Consider the following 12,523-nt stretch of genomic DNA (forward strand, 5'->3'; position numbering starts at 1 on the left):
TCTCTCTGGCCATATTTGAAACATTTTAAAAGAAAACATTTATAGTATGATTTAACAGTCAATAGTGTCCTCCTTAAATGAACCCTGATCCTCATATCTTTGGTACTCCAATCTAAGGGGTCCACTCCACTGAAGACAGGCTGCGTCTGTGTCTAAGATCCAGGGATATACAGAGCAACGAAGGCCTGGGCCTCTGCCTTGAGAACTGGCCGCTTCTGCTTCTGCACTTTGGGGACTAGGGCCACCAGAGAAGAGGCCTGGCTGGCTATCTAGAAAGAACAAGATGAAAGGAGATAAGAGTGGAAGGTCCCGCCAAGTCAGCATTCCAAACAAGTCCTGCGAACACCAAGGCCCACACAGGTAAGGGCGCATTCTATCAGGAACATTCCAGACAGCGCAGCCATGTGACTGCAACTGCAGTGAGTACGGCTGCAAAATCTGTACTGCGGATCCCCAGGAGAGTGAGCAAAGAAAACAACGCCCTTGAAGTTCATTATACAGCAACAAAGAATCAGATCACATAATAAAGGAATGCTTAATACGCCAGCAACCTGCATTAATAAACAGGGTGCATATAAACAAGACCACAGTAAAAAAAAAAAAAAGTCTGAAAATTACGCCAGAGGCTTTCAGTTTTTTGAGGTCTAGTATGTGACGGGTACTGGGTTTATAAAGAGGAATAAAACAAGACCTTAGCCTCACAGAAACTGTCATTCTGGAAAAGGAGATAAACACTGTATATAAAACCATAATAAAAATGTATTAAACGCTTACATAGCACAAACTGGCATCAAAGCTACAAAGAAATGTTTTGCTGGGAAAGATTGTAACTGCTAGGTGGAGAAATAGAGGATGTCACCTTGATTAACAATATTTAATGTGCATTATTTCTATGGCCAATATCTCCTCAACACTTCATGTGTCTTAAGTATTGAGCTAAGCTCTTATCTTTGTGATGTCAGAGATAAAACCCATATATGAAAGTCAAGTACTGAGCTATATCCCTGGCTGTCATGCTAAGCATTTTAAATTCTCTCTCTCTCTCTCTCTCCCCCCCTCCCCCAACCAGCCCCACCCCCGCCTCTCTTGGCATGGTGCTTACAGGTCATTACTAGCAGTGCTAAAGGGCATGTGCTGCCAGGGATCACACCCAGGCCTCCTGATTTCTAGTGCACTGAGCTACCTCTCTGGCCCACATTTTCTTGTCTCAATTTCCACACTGGTAACAGGAAAATTGTAAAACATCCTTATCTTAATTATACAGATAAAGGCAAGAGAGGATGAAAATAGTGTTTTCCAAGATCTCATTGCTAATAATGGATGGTAAGTACTAATAAAGTAAAATCACTGTCACTATCCTCCTGTTGTTCATCGATTTGCTCAAGCGAGCCCAGTAACATTGTGAGACTCGTTACTGTGTTTGGCATATCGAATACGTCACGGGTAGCTTGCCAGGCTCTGCTGTGCGGGCGAGATACTCTCGGTAGCTTGCCAGGCTCTCCGAGAGGGGCAGAGGAATCGAACTCGGGTCGGTCATATTGGCTGTGTGCAAGGCAAACGCCCTACTCGCTGTGCTATCGCTCCAGCCCAACAAAGTAAAATAAATGCAAATTTTTGTGTGTGTTTTTGAACCATACCCACTGATACTCAATGGTTACTCCCGGCTCTGCACTCAGGAATTACTCCTGATGGTGCTCAAGGAACCACAAGGAATATAAAGGATGGAACCTGGGTCTGCCGCATGCCAGGCAAGCGCCCTACCTGCTGTGCTATTGCTCCAGCCCCAATAACTGCAGTCTAAGTGATCCACTGATAATCTCTCAATAATAAGAGCCTATCCTACATTTGTGTGGCTTTGTCTTTTTTGTCCTGGGGTTGTTTTCTTTTTTTGCGGGTGCACACCTGACAGTGCTCACTCCTGGCATTCTGCTTAGGGAATCACTCCTGGCAGGGCCCAAGGGAACACTGTAGTATGTAGTAACAAGGATCAAACCCAGGCAAGCTGTGTTTAAGGCAAGTGTCCTACCTGCTCTACTATCTCTCTCCCCCATTTGGCTTCTTAGATCACAAATAAGCTTCATATTTACCAGAAAAATAGTAAAAACAATAATGTTTGTCTATCAAAGTTAAACATACATTACAATTGAAAAGTATGCAAACATTATGTTGAAAAAAAAGACATATGGAGATAGTGCAGTGGGTATGGCACTTGTCTTGCATGCAGATGATCCGATTTGATCTCTGGCACTCCATATGGTCCCCTGAGCCCACAAGGAGTTATCCTTGAGCACAGAACCAGGAGTAACCCCTGAGCATAGCCAGATCCTCCCCGCCCTGACCAGGGCTCCGGCAGCCGAAGACCTCCAGAACCAACCACCATCATGCTGAGACCACTCTCCGCACACATGAAGGTACCAGCAGAGGAACAAAGGCATGCGGGTCCCGGGGCTGAGATCTCCAAGCCTACTTGGATCTGGGCTGAGCATCCTCCACCCAGATCCTCCAAATTCCAGTAGGCAGGGGTCACACCCACCACCTCGCCCCCTGGCGCCGTGTAATCCCATCAACGGCCAAGACTCAGAGACTATAAAACCCAGCTCCCGGAAGCACGCGGCCACGAATTATTATCTCATTCCTACTTTGGACAAACTGGCAGGCTACCGAATGTAACCTGCCCACACGGCAGAGTCTGGCAAACTCCCCGTGGCGTACCCAATATGCCAAATACCAGTAACAATGATGGGTCTCATTCTCCTAACTCTGAAAGAGCCTTGAATTTGGCACTTTTTAAAAAATCTCAGGGCTAGAACGAAGGAGACGTTACTGGGGCCTGCTCGAGGCAATCGACGAATAACAGGATGGTCGTGATCGTGATCGTGATAGCCAGATGTGGCCCCAAATCAAAAACAAAAACAAAAAGCCATCTGGAGAAAACAACAGGTACTTCTGTGACATTCGCAGACTTTTAATTAACTATTGATTGTGGATAACTAATTCTTAGCTGTATCCTTCTATATTGCACTTGAGTTTTGGACTTAATTCAGTGTCATGTTTAAAGATTGGTTTGGGGGGACTGAAGAAAGAGTACAGCTTGCCATGCACATGGCAGACCTGGGTTCAATCCCTGGCACCCCATATGATCTCCAATCTCTGCCGAAGTGATTAAGCCCTGGGCATGGTAGGTGTGGCCCAAAACAAATAAATAACAACCCCAAAAAAACAAAATGTAAAATAAAATAAAGATGATTTGTAAAAATTTGACTTCTCCCCATTTGTGGATTTTTCAGTTGTTTTCCAGTATTTTGGCATATCTGAATTATACATTTCAGTCCACCACTACCAACTACTACATTCTAACCTGTGTGATAGACTCTTATTAACCTTTGCCTTGAAACTTAGGCAGCTAGATAAAGGACCAGACAAGATAACCTCTCAGTACCTGTACTGCAAACCATAATGCCCAAAAGGAGGGAGAGAGGGAGAGAATGAGAGAGGGAGGGAGAGGGGAGAAGTGGAGAGAGAGAGAGAGAGAGAGTGAGAGAGAGAGAGAGAGAGAGAGAGAGAAGTGCCTGCCATAGAGGCAGGCTGGAGGGTGGAAGGGTGGTGGGAGGGATACTAAGGACACTGGCAGTGAGAAATGTACACTGGTGGAGGGATGGGAATTGGAATGTTGTATGACTGAAATACGATCATGATCAGCTTTGTAACTGTGTATCTCACAGTGATTCGATTAAAAAAATAGGCAGTACATGAGAAAATTTTCATGAGAACTGCTAATGACGTGATGTGGCAAAAAAAAAAGGATACAAAAATGCATGTACACAGTAGTCTCAATTTTTGAAAATATGTGCTCAAATGCAAAAAGTGGGTGCCCATAAGAAGAAATTATTTCTTCTGTTCCAGGTTTTCCCTAGTTCTGTAGGCTACAAAAAAAGCATTATTTTAAGTACTACTCTGTAACAAATGACATACAAACAGATTTCTGCACTGTTTTGAAAATGGGTAGCAGAAGGGGAAGTGGGAGATAAAAGCGGCAATAATAGCCTTCTTTTCTTTGCTGAGCTACTAAGACTTCCTGCCCTGGTTTTCTGAAATAACCTAACTTTTTTTGCCCCCTGCTGATTTCTGTCCCAGTGTTTAGCTCTGTGTTTACAAACCCTGTGGTCTAATGCTGTATAGGAGATTTGGCAGTACACACTAGGAACAGCGAGGCTACTAGTTAAGGAACCAAAAGATGATTCAAAACTAGAAAACAGAGCCCAGCATCAGCACACTCGCCTGGCATGTGTGAAGTTCTGAGTTCTATCCCAAGCACCATCCAAAAAAAAAAAAAAAAACACCCTAGAGACAGAGTCATATTACAGATGCTGAGACATGCTAGGACTAGCACTGCTTTAGAATGGCCAATTATTCACCTGTCTATCATTGTCTAGCTACAAATGTTTGATAGATCAAACAGCATTTTAATCTTCTGGATGAGCCACAGGAATTCGTGATGATACGCCCTATGGTTTGGAAGAGCAGTGCTTCCCGCAGGACATGGACAGGGTTCAGCAATAAAGAGCTGCTGTATACGTGTGATGAACGAGAGGACAGTGCTACAGTGCTACAGTGTATGTGTGAGACCCTGGATTCAGTTCCTGGCATGGCCAGGAGAAAATTTTTTTTAAGAAACTGACAAATTGGGGGGCTAGAGCAATATAGTACAGCGGGTAGGGCATTTGCCTTGCGCGCGGCCAACCGGGGTTCGATTCTCAGCATCCCATATGGTCCCCTGAGCACAGGCAGGAGTAATTCCTGAGTGCATGAGCCAGGAGTAAACCCTGTGCATCGCCGGGTATGACCCAAAAAGCCAAAAAAAAGAAAGAAAGAAACTGACAAAGGAGTGGTAAGACAGCAGGTAGGGCGTTTGCCTTGCATGCAGCCAACCCGGGTTCGATCTCTAGCATCCTGTATGGTCCTCCAAGCACTGCCCAGATAATTCTTGAGTGCAGAGCCAGGAGTAACCCCTGAGTATCGCTGGGTGTGACCCAAAAAGAGAAAAAAAAAAAACCCTGACAAATCAATACTAGTTTCTACAAGGGACTGGAGCAGCAGCATAGCGGTAGGGCATTTGCATGGTAAGTAGGGCAAATGTTCAGTCACTGGTACCCCATATGGTCCCCCATGAACCATCAGGAGTGGTCCCTCAGCACAGAGCCAGGAACAAGCCCTGAGCACTGCCAGGTATGATGCAAAAACAAAATACTGATCTTATAAGCACCTGGACAGATATCAGAAATAGATCAGCATTTCCCAGTGGCCAATACTAGTCCAGGAGCAGAGCTGCAGCTGAGGGCCATCCCTCGGATGACCCAAATATCTGAGTACCGTTGGGAGCACTATGGAGATGGTTTCAGCTAGGTCAAGGAAAGAAGGCAAATTTCCTGGGGCTAGAAAGCACAACAGGTAGGGTGTTTGTCTTGCATGCGGCTGACTCAGGTTCGATTCCCAGCATCCCATATGGTTCCCTGAGTACCGCCAGGAGTAATTCCTGAATGCAAAGCCAGGAATAACTCCTGTGCATTGCCATGTGTAACTCAAAAAAATAGGAAAAACAAAAAAAAACAAGAAGGCAAATTTCCTGAAGGCACAAAATGATTTTTTTTTCCCCTGAAAAAGGAACAGGAGATCAAGTAAGTTTGAGAAGCTGTGGCTTAGATCAACTACACTGAGACCTACACCTAGCAACTTGCGCTTTTGAGATGGTGTAGAGCTGACAGAGTAGCAAGGATATACTCTAAGGCAGTGAGCTTCAACTGTGTTTGTGTCTTCTGATGCTGAGAATCAAACCCTGGAAACCGGTACCATGTACATCACAGACCGCTGAGCCATAGCCGTGGTCCTGTGTGTCTGAGTTTTTAAGGGGCACGCACATTATACCAGGTGATCATGTTGAAGGACAGATTGGGATTCAGCAGTTCTGTTGTATTCCCCCACAAGCTCCTGATGATACTTCGGCTGTGTTCATGGATTATATGGGTATTAGCAAAGATCAAAAGGACATCACTGGACAGAGCTGGGTCAGGTCCTCACCAAATAGCATCTCACTTAGGTTCCAGGAACTGGCCATTTACATTGAAAGCGCAGAGACATGCTGTGGGCAATGTCCCAGACACAGTGACTCATGCTAACTAGAAGGAGGGAAAGAGAAAAAGAGAGAGAGAGAGAGAGAGAGAGAGAGAGAGAGAGAGAGAGAGAGAGGGGCACACAAAGGCCACACAATCATTCAGTTTTTTTCACAGGGACCACACCTAGTGGTGCTCAGGTGCTCAGGTGACATGGGGCCACTCCTGGCAATGCTTGGCCTGCTGGTGCTGGGCTGCTTATGCTGTTTTGGGGGTCCACCAGGGCTTGTCCTGTGGTGGTGGGGAGTGAAGGGCGTTAGCTGGGGGTAGAACTCAGGGCCTCTCACATGCTAGGTATATGTTCTACCACTTCAACTCCCTGACCCCTAGCACAGTCATTTTACAGAGAGAACTGTAACTGCAAACTGTAACTGCAAATGGTTTTTCTTACTGCAGGAAGTTCTTGTTCCTCAAACTAATTCACCTTTGATCGTGTACAAAGTCAGAACTTCTGAAAAAGGAGCAGCCTTAGGAGTAGGGCACCAGACTGCCCAAGTCGTCAAGATTTGTCTGGCTGGTTTCTAGGCCATACCAGTAGGTTAACTCCTGGCAGTGCTCAGGGATCACTCTTGGAGGTGCATAGGGGACTGGATGTGGAATGTGGAATGTGGTGTGGGGATCAAACTGAAGTCTGCCACATGCAAGGCAAGCAGACTACCCCACTGTACTAGATCTCCAGCCCCCCAAAGCCACCAAGGCAATGCCACTTCCAGACATGTCTGACTGGCTAGCCAACATCATGATGTGATGCCTCACTCAGCTACCTCTACTTGACAGGCAAGGCAACCCTAACAGGAAGAAATAAACAATCAAGAACAACATGAGAGTGAACTCTTATTTTTTAATACAGAGCTCCTAGGTTTCTCCAGTCTGTTTTGTTTTTAGGGGGTAATCAGCCACCAAAAGGAAAGAGCAAGTCTACATGAGGACACAGTATTTCTAGGACTCAGAAGTATCCCTCACCTGCAGCAGGCAGGTAGTAAATGTTGAATGAGTGAATGACCAAATGAGGAGACTGGGAGTTCATTTCTTTGGTATTTACATCTTAGTACCAAGGACTCCAGAGAGCTATAGATAACTATAATTCTCAATAACTTCAACACCAGTTAGATCATGCTGGCTGTAACTATTATCTGATTTTCTGAAGACAATAAGCAGCTCTTTAGCCTTTAACTTATTTAAACAGTAAGAGTTGTAGAATACCCCTGCATTTCCTACACAGAACTTCCTTTTCTCTGAAGACAGAGGGGGAGGGCCTAATCTTAACCACAAGGAGAAACTGCTACATGCTAAAAGTTGTTTTGAACAAAATGGTTTGAAAAATTTTTTTTCTTCTTCCTTCTATATTTTCATATATAATGTATCAACACGAGACAAATTTCACAAGAGATATTTAACAGTAAGAGATAAAAGCAGAGATAAGAAGCATGCCAAGGGCCTGAGTGATAGTACAGTGGGTAGGGCACTTGCCTTGCACATAGCTGAACCAGGTTCTATCACTGTCACCCCATATGGTCCTGTGCCCTGCCAGGAGTAATCCTCGTACAGAGAGCCAGGAATAAGCCCTGAGTACCTCCGAGTGTGGCGGAGAAAAAAAAAAAGAAGCAAACCAAAGGGAGCTTGAGAAATAGTACAGTATATGAATATACAAACATATTAGTAGCTTCAGGGCTTGGGGGGAGGGAATCTGGGGTGCAACTGACACTGGGTATTTACATCTTAGTACCAAGGACTTCCTCATGTGGTATTTAAAATGTTCTGGAACTACAGAGTAGTGATGGTTTAGTACATTTATAACACTGCCAATGAAATGTGCACATTAAAATTGTCAAAATGGGCTAGTGAGATAATATGGAGGTTAAAGCACTTGCCCTGCACACAGCTGACTGGGTTCAATCACAGGCCCCATATACGGTCCCCTGAGTTCTGCCAGGGTGGTCCCTAAGCACAGCCATGTATAGTCCAAAAACAAATAAGCAGGAAAAGTATGCCATAGGAGGACTAAGAGATAATGCAAAGGGCTGAAGTACATGCTTTGTCAACTCTATGGAGCGCCCCAAATCAAACTTTAGGGAGCCATGGTTTGATTCCCCAAACTGCATGGGGTCCCGCCCAAAGCACCACAGGGAGGGTCCCCCAAACACAGAGCCAGAAGTAGTCCTCCTTCCAGCACCACTTGGTGACCCAAACTGAAACCCTTCGTCCCCCCAAAAATGAGCGGCGAGAATTGTGAAAAGATTAAAGAATTATTACCATACCCAACAATTCCTGAGTATACACTGCAACTGAAAACATGCCCACAGATAGCTTGTATATGAATAATGGTGAACATGAACATTCATAGCAACCTTTACTCATTTTAATAACCAAAAGGTAAAAATGACTCAAATATGCTGCAATTGACAAATTTATAAAGAAAATCTGACATATCCAGACAGCAGATATTCAATCATAAAGAAGAAATAAAGCATACAGATCCATGCCACCACAAGGAAAAACCTTGAAAAATTAAGTTAAGCCCAAGAAGTCAGTCACAGCCACAAAATGTATGATTCATTTTATAGGAAATGTCCAGAGCGAGCAAACCGAAATAGAAAGCAGCTTAAAAGTAGCCAAGGGTTGGAAAAGTGACAGCTAAAAGAAACACTGAGGGTGCAGGGGGGTGTGTGTTTGTTATAAAAATGTTTTGAAATTAGATAGTGGTGAAGATTGCACAACTTTGTCACTATACTAAAAACTGCTAAAGTGCACATTTGATTTTATTTTTTGCCTTTTTGGGCCACACCCCGTGGTGCTCAGGAATTTCTCCTGGCTGTGCTCACAGGGGACCAAATGGGATACCAGAGATAGAACCTGAGTAAGCTGCATGCAAGCAAATGCCCTACCTATCATGCTATATTATTGCTCCGGCACCAAAACTGCACATCTTAAAGCATGAATTTTAAAGTATGCAAGTGTCTGAATAAGAAAAAAAAATTATAGGCCAAAAAGGAAATAAAATCAGAGTGAAAAATACACGAAGAGGGGGGGAAGGGGAGGAGTCTTTTCTCTCTGCTCCTCTCATCTTCCCCCCATGAAAAAAATCTTTTACTAAAAAGCCATGTATTTTTCATGCAGTTACTCTGAAAATGACTGCAAGCCTAAAAATATCCTAACCACCAAACAAAAGCAGCTGCTTATTTTGATAACATTTTTGTAACACAAACCTTCCTTCCAAGGCAAGTTTTTTTTTTTTTAAAAAAAAACCAAGTTGACAGAGAACTCATTTTACAAACCCAAATGTGTACCAGCCACTTGAACTAGTTTTGAGAAAAGATGCTGCTGGAACTGGCACTGGCACAAAGCACATTCTGTTTCACAAGAGAGAACTACTCTCTGTCTACTTAGAAGTCATGTCATCGGGAACCTAACTGTGACGGACAGTCTTTCGGTGTTTTCCACCTTAGGCCAGAGACAAAAAGTCTCCAAGAGAAAACCAAACAGAAACCCCTACTAAACAAAATGAAATGATAGGAAACTGGGTCCTGCTTTTAAATTATTGGATACAAAACTTTAAAGAACAAAGAACAGAGGTTTGGAAACTAAATATTAAATCATTCAGGATGAGATCATACTAAATTTTTTAACGCAGTCAAATCACTCAAATCACTCAAGAAATTAAGTATGGGCTAGGCAGATAGTACAGTCGGGTCCAGAGAGATAGTACAGCAGGTAGGGCTCTTGCCTTGTACATGGCCAATCTGGGTTTGATCTCTGGCACCTTAACCACTCAGGATTGAACCTGAGTACAGTCAGGAAGTCCAGAATATGCCCTGAGCACTGCCAAGTGTCACTCAAAAACCAAAAAGAAATTAAATTAAATCCTAGTTCTTGAAGCTACTAGGGTCATCAGTTCAGTGTCAGCTCTATTGTTTTCCTTTTTATTTGGGGGAGGGAGCATTGCCCCAGTGGTGCTGGGAGAATCCAGGGCTATACCTGGTGAGAATCTAGGGTGCCATGACCCAGCTGAGGCAGGGCTTGCCTTCCAGTGCTACGCAGTATCTTCACAACATGCTACTACTTTCTAATTTCTGATGCAGTAAAACAACATTCATAAGATATCCTAACTGGCTAAAATATTAGTCATAGCAAAGGAAACTTTTTTTAATATTTTAAACTCTTAAAACAATGTCCTAGATTAAAAACCTCTGTTTAAAATAAAACAATGAAGATTTTTTTTTCAAACGGGACTCAACAGGAATGAGTTGAAAGGTGTTAACCCAGGGTCAGAGAGATAGCACAGGACTTATGGTGCTTGCCTTGCACTTGGCTGGGTTCAATCACTGGTACCCCATACCAACCCCCAGCACAAAGCCAAGAGTAAGCTCTGAGTACTGCCAGGTCTGATCCCAAAACAAAAACACACTGGAAAACACATTGGAAAAGTATATCAAATCAGAGTAACAATATTTAGATTTCCAGGCCTGGAGAGAAACCAAAAACAAAACAAAACAAAAATCAAAATTGTACTCCTCATTTTGCACTTAAAACTATAAATGATTCCTGGCTTACATCAGCTCTCCAAGGAATTTTTTTTTAAACGAGAATTTTAAACTATGTCAAACCTAAAGCATGAGTATCCTTAATAATGAAAATAGCCAAGGGCAGCCAGAGGAGAGTACATACAGGGTGTGAAGGCACTAGCTATGCATGATGCCTATGGAGTTTCATCACCGCCCCTCCAACAGCGTATGGGTCCCCAGCATGGGGGGGGGCGGGGGGGGTGATTCCAGAGAACTGAGCCAGCAGAGAGGTAGCAAGGCTCCCCTCACACACACCCCAAATAATATAATACACACACACACACAAAGGCATGGCTGCCACAGCACTATGGTACCAGCTGTCTATTTTCAGAGAAATCCCACTCCTGCAAATGATGGCTCAGATGAAATCCCAGTCCCTCAGAGAGCATGAAACACCGCAGTTCACCGTGGCCTGCAGGTTATCGGTCCTATCCCGCACTAGGAGTGGCTGATATCTGTTCTGGTCCAGGCTCCGGGATGGCCTTCCAGTATCTCCAACAACAGGTCCCCAAGAGGCCAGATAACTGCTCTGCGCTGGGGAATATATTTAGCTTCTCCTTTCAGCACTCCCCACTTTCCACGTTCGTCCGTTTCCCTACACCTTGGTCCGTTTCCTTTACACCTTGCTCCATCCCTCCGTTTATCTTCTTCGTCCTTCCAATCTCGCCTTCCTTCATCATCTTAAATTCGAGAATGGGGCTTCCCACCAAGCGGCTTCCCCCCACCTAGTTCCGCAGCGCGCGGCTTTCGGGCGCAGATCCCATTCATTTAGCTGGCTCCCACCCCTCCCGCTCGGCAGTTGTCCCCTTCCAAAACCCGCTTGGCCTCCGCCCTCCGCTCTGCCCCCAATCACTGCCCGCACATTCTGCTCCTGCTCTAAAGCGCATCTGCATCCCCAGGAGGTGCTCTCCAAGAATCTCCACGTCCCCCAAACTCGTGGTCCGTTCTTTCCGGGACGTCCCCGTCTTGGGCTCTGGTTCTTCGCTCTCGTCCAAGTCCTCGGATCTAAGTCCTCGCCGCCCCCCCCCCCATCCCCGACCCCCTTCCCCCAAACTCTTTAGGGAATGCGTGCACAGCCCCCTAGGTCCCCCCAAAATTCGTCTCTTGTCCCAGAAAGTGCCCCCCCTCGGCCCCAGCTCCCCCCATCCCAGACCCCACCAGGGCTCCGCGCACTTTCAGAGCGTCTCCCCCTACTCCCTCCGGGAGTTTCCGACACCCGCAGCCCTCGGAGCCCTCCCGGTCCTCGCCCACCCGCCGGACCCCTCGGGCCCTCCCCCGGGCCCAGGGCGCCCGCGGGCGCGGCCCTCCGACCTGCCTCCGCGCCTCCCGCAGCCCCAGCAGGCGCTGGCCCAGCTCCCGCCGGTAACTCTGCGCCGCCTCCACGTTCTCGCGGGCCTCCTGCAGCAGCAGTTCGGGCTCCAGCTCCATGGCCCCCCTCGCCCGGCCGCGCGGCCCGCCAGTGCGGACTCGGTTGCCGACTCTCCCGGCCGCCGCCGCCGAGCGGCCCAGCGCAGGCGGAAGCGCCGCCCCGCCCCGCCCCACCGCGGCCTTGATGGACAGCCGCGCCCCGGCGCCGCGCGCAGCCGGCCAGTGGAACTCCGAGCGGTGCGCGGTGTTGTTGGGGTCCCGTGCGCCCGCTCTCCCGCGGAGCCCCTGCAGCGCCTGGTTCGCTGTGCTTCCGCGGGCCACGCTCGGACGCGGGGAAAGATGCGTAGCTACCATCTGGAAGTGCTTCGCATCCTATCACATTCTAACCTCGTTGCCTTTCCTCTTTTCTCCTGTTCCCGGAGTTGG

At 46.4% G+C, this 12,523-nt stretch overlaps 1 protein-coding gene across 1 annotated transcript in view; it reads right to left on the reverse strand.

Annotated features, from left to right (window-relative positions):
* Window positions 1–12,249, reverse strand: part of CRLF3 (cytokine receptor like factor 3) — a 39,860-nt gene extending 27,611 nt beyond the window's left edge. Inside the window, exon 1 of the mRNA XM_056126851.1 lies at window positions 12,041–12,249. Coding sequence (XP_055982826.1) covers window positions 12,041–12,157 — 117 coding nt within the window. The 5' untranslated portion in view covers window positions 12,158–12,249. The remainder of the gene's footprint in view (window positions 1–12,040) is intronic.
* Window positions 12,250–12,523: the final 274 nt, after the last annotated feature.

Source organism: Sorex fumeus, unplaced genomic scaffold (assembly GCF_029834395.1).
Source record: "Sorex fumeus unplaced genomic scaffold, SorFum_2.1 ptg000063l, whole genome shotgun sequence".
NCBI lineage: Eukaryota > Metazoa > Chordata > Mammalia > Eulipotyphla > Soricidae > Sorex > Sorex fumeus.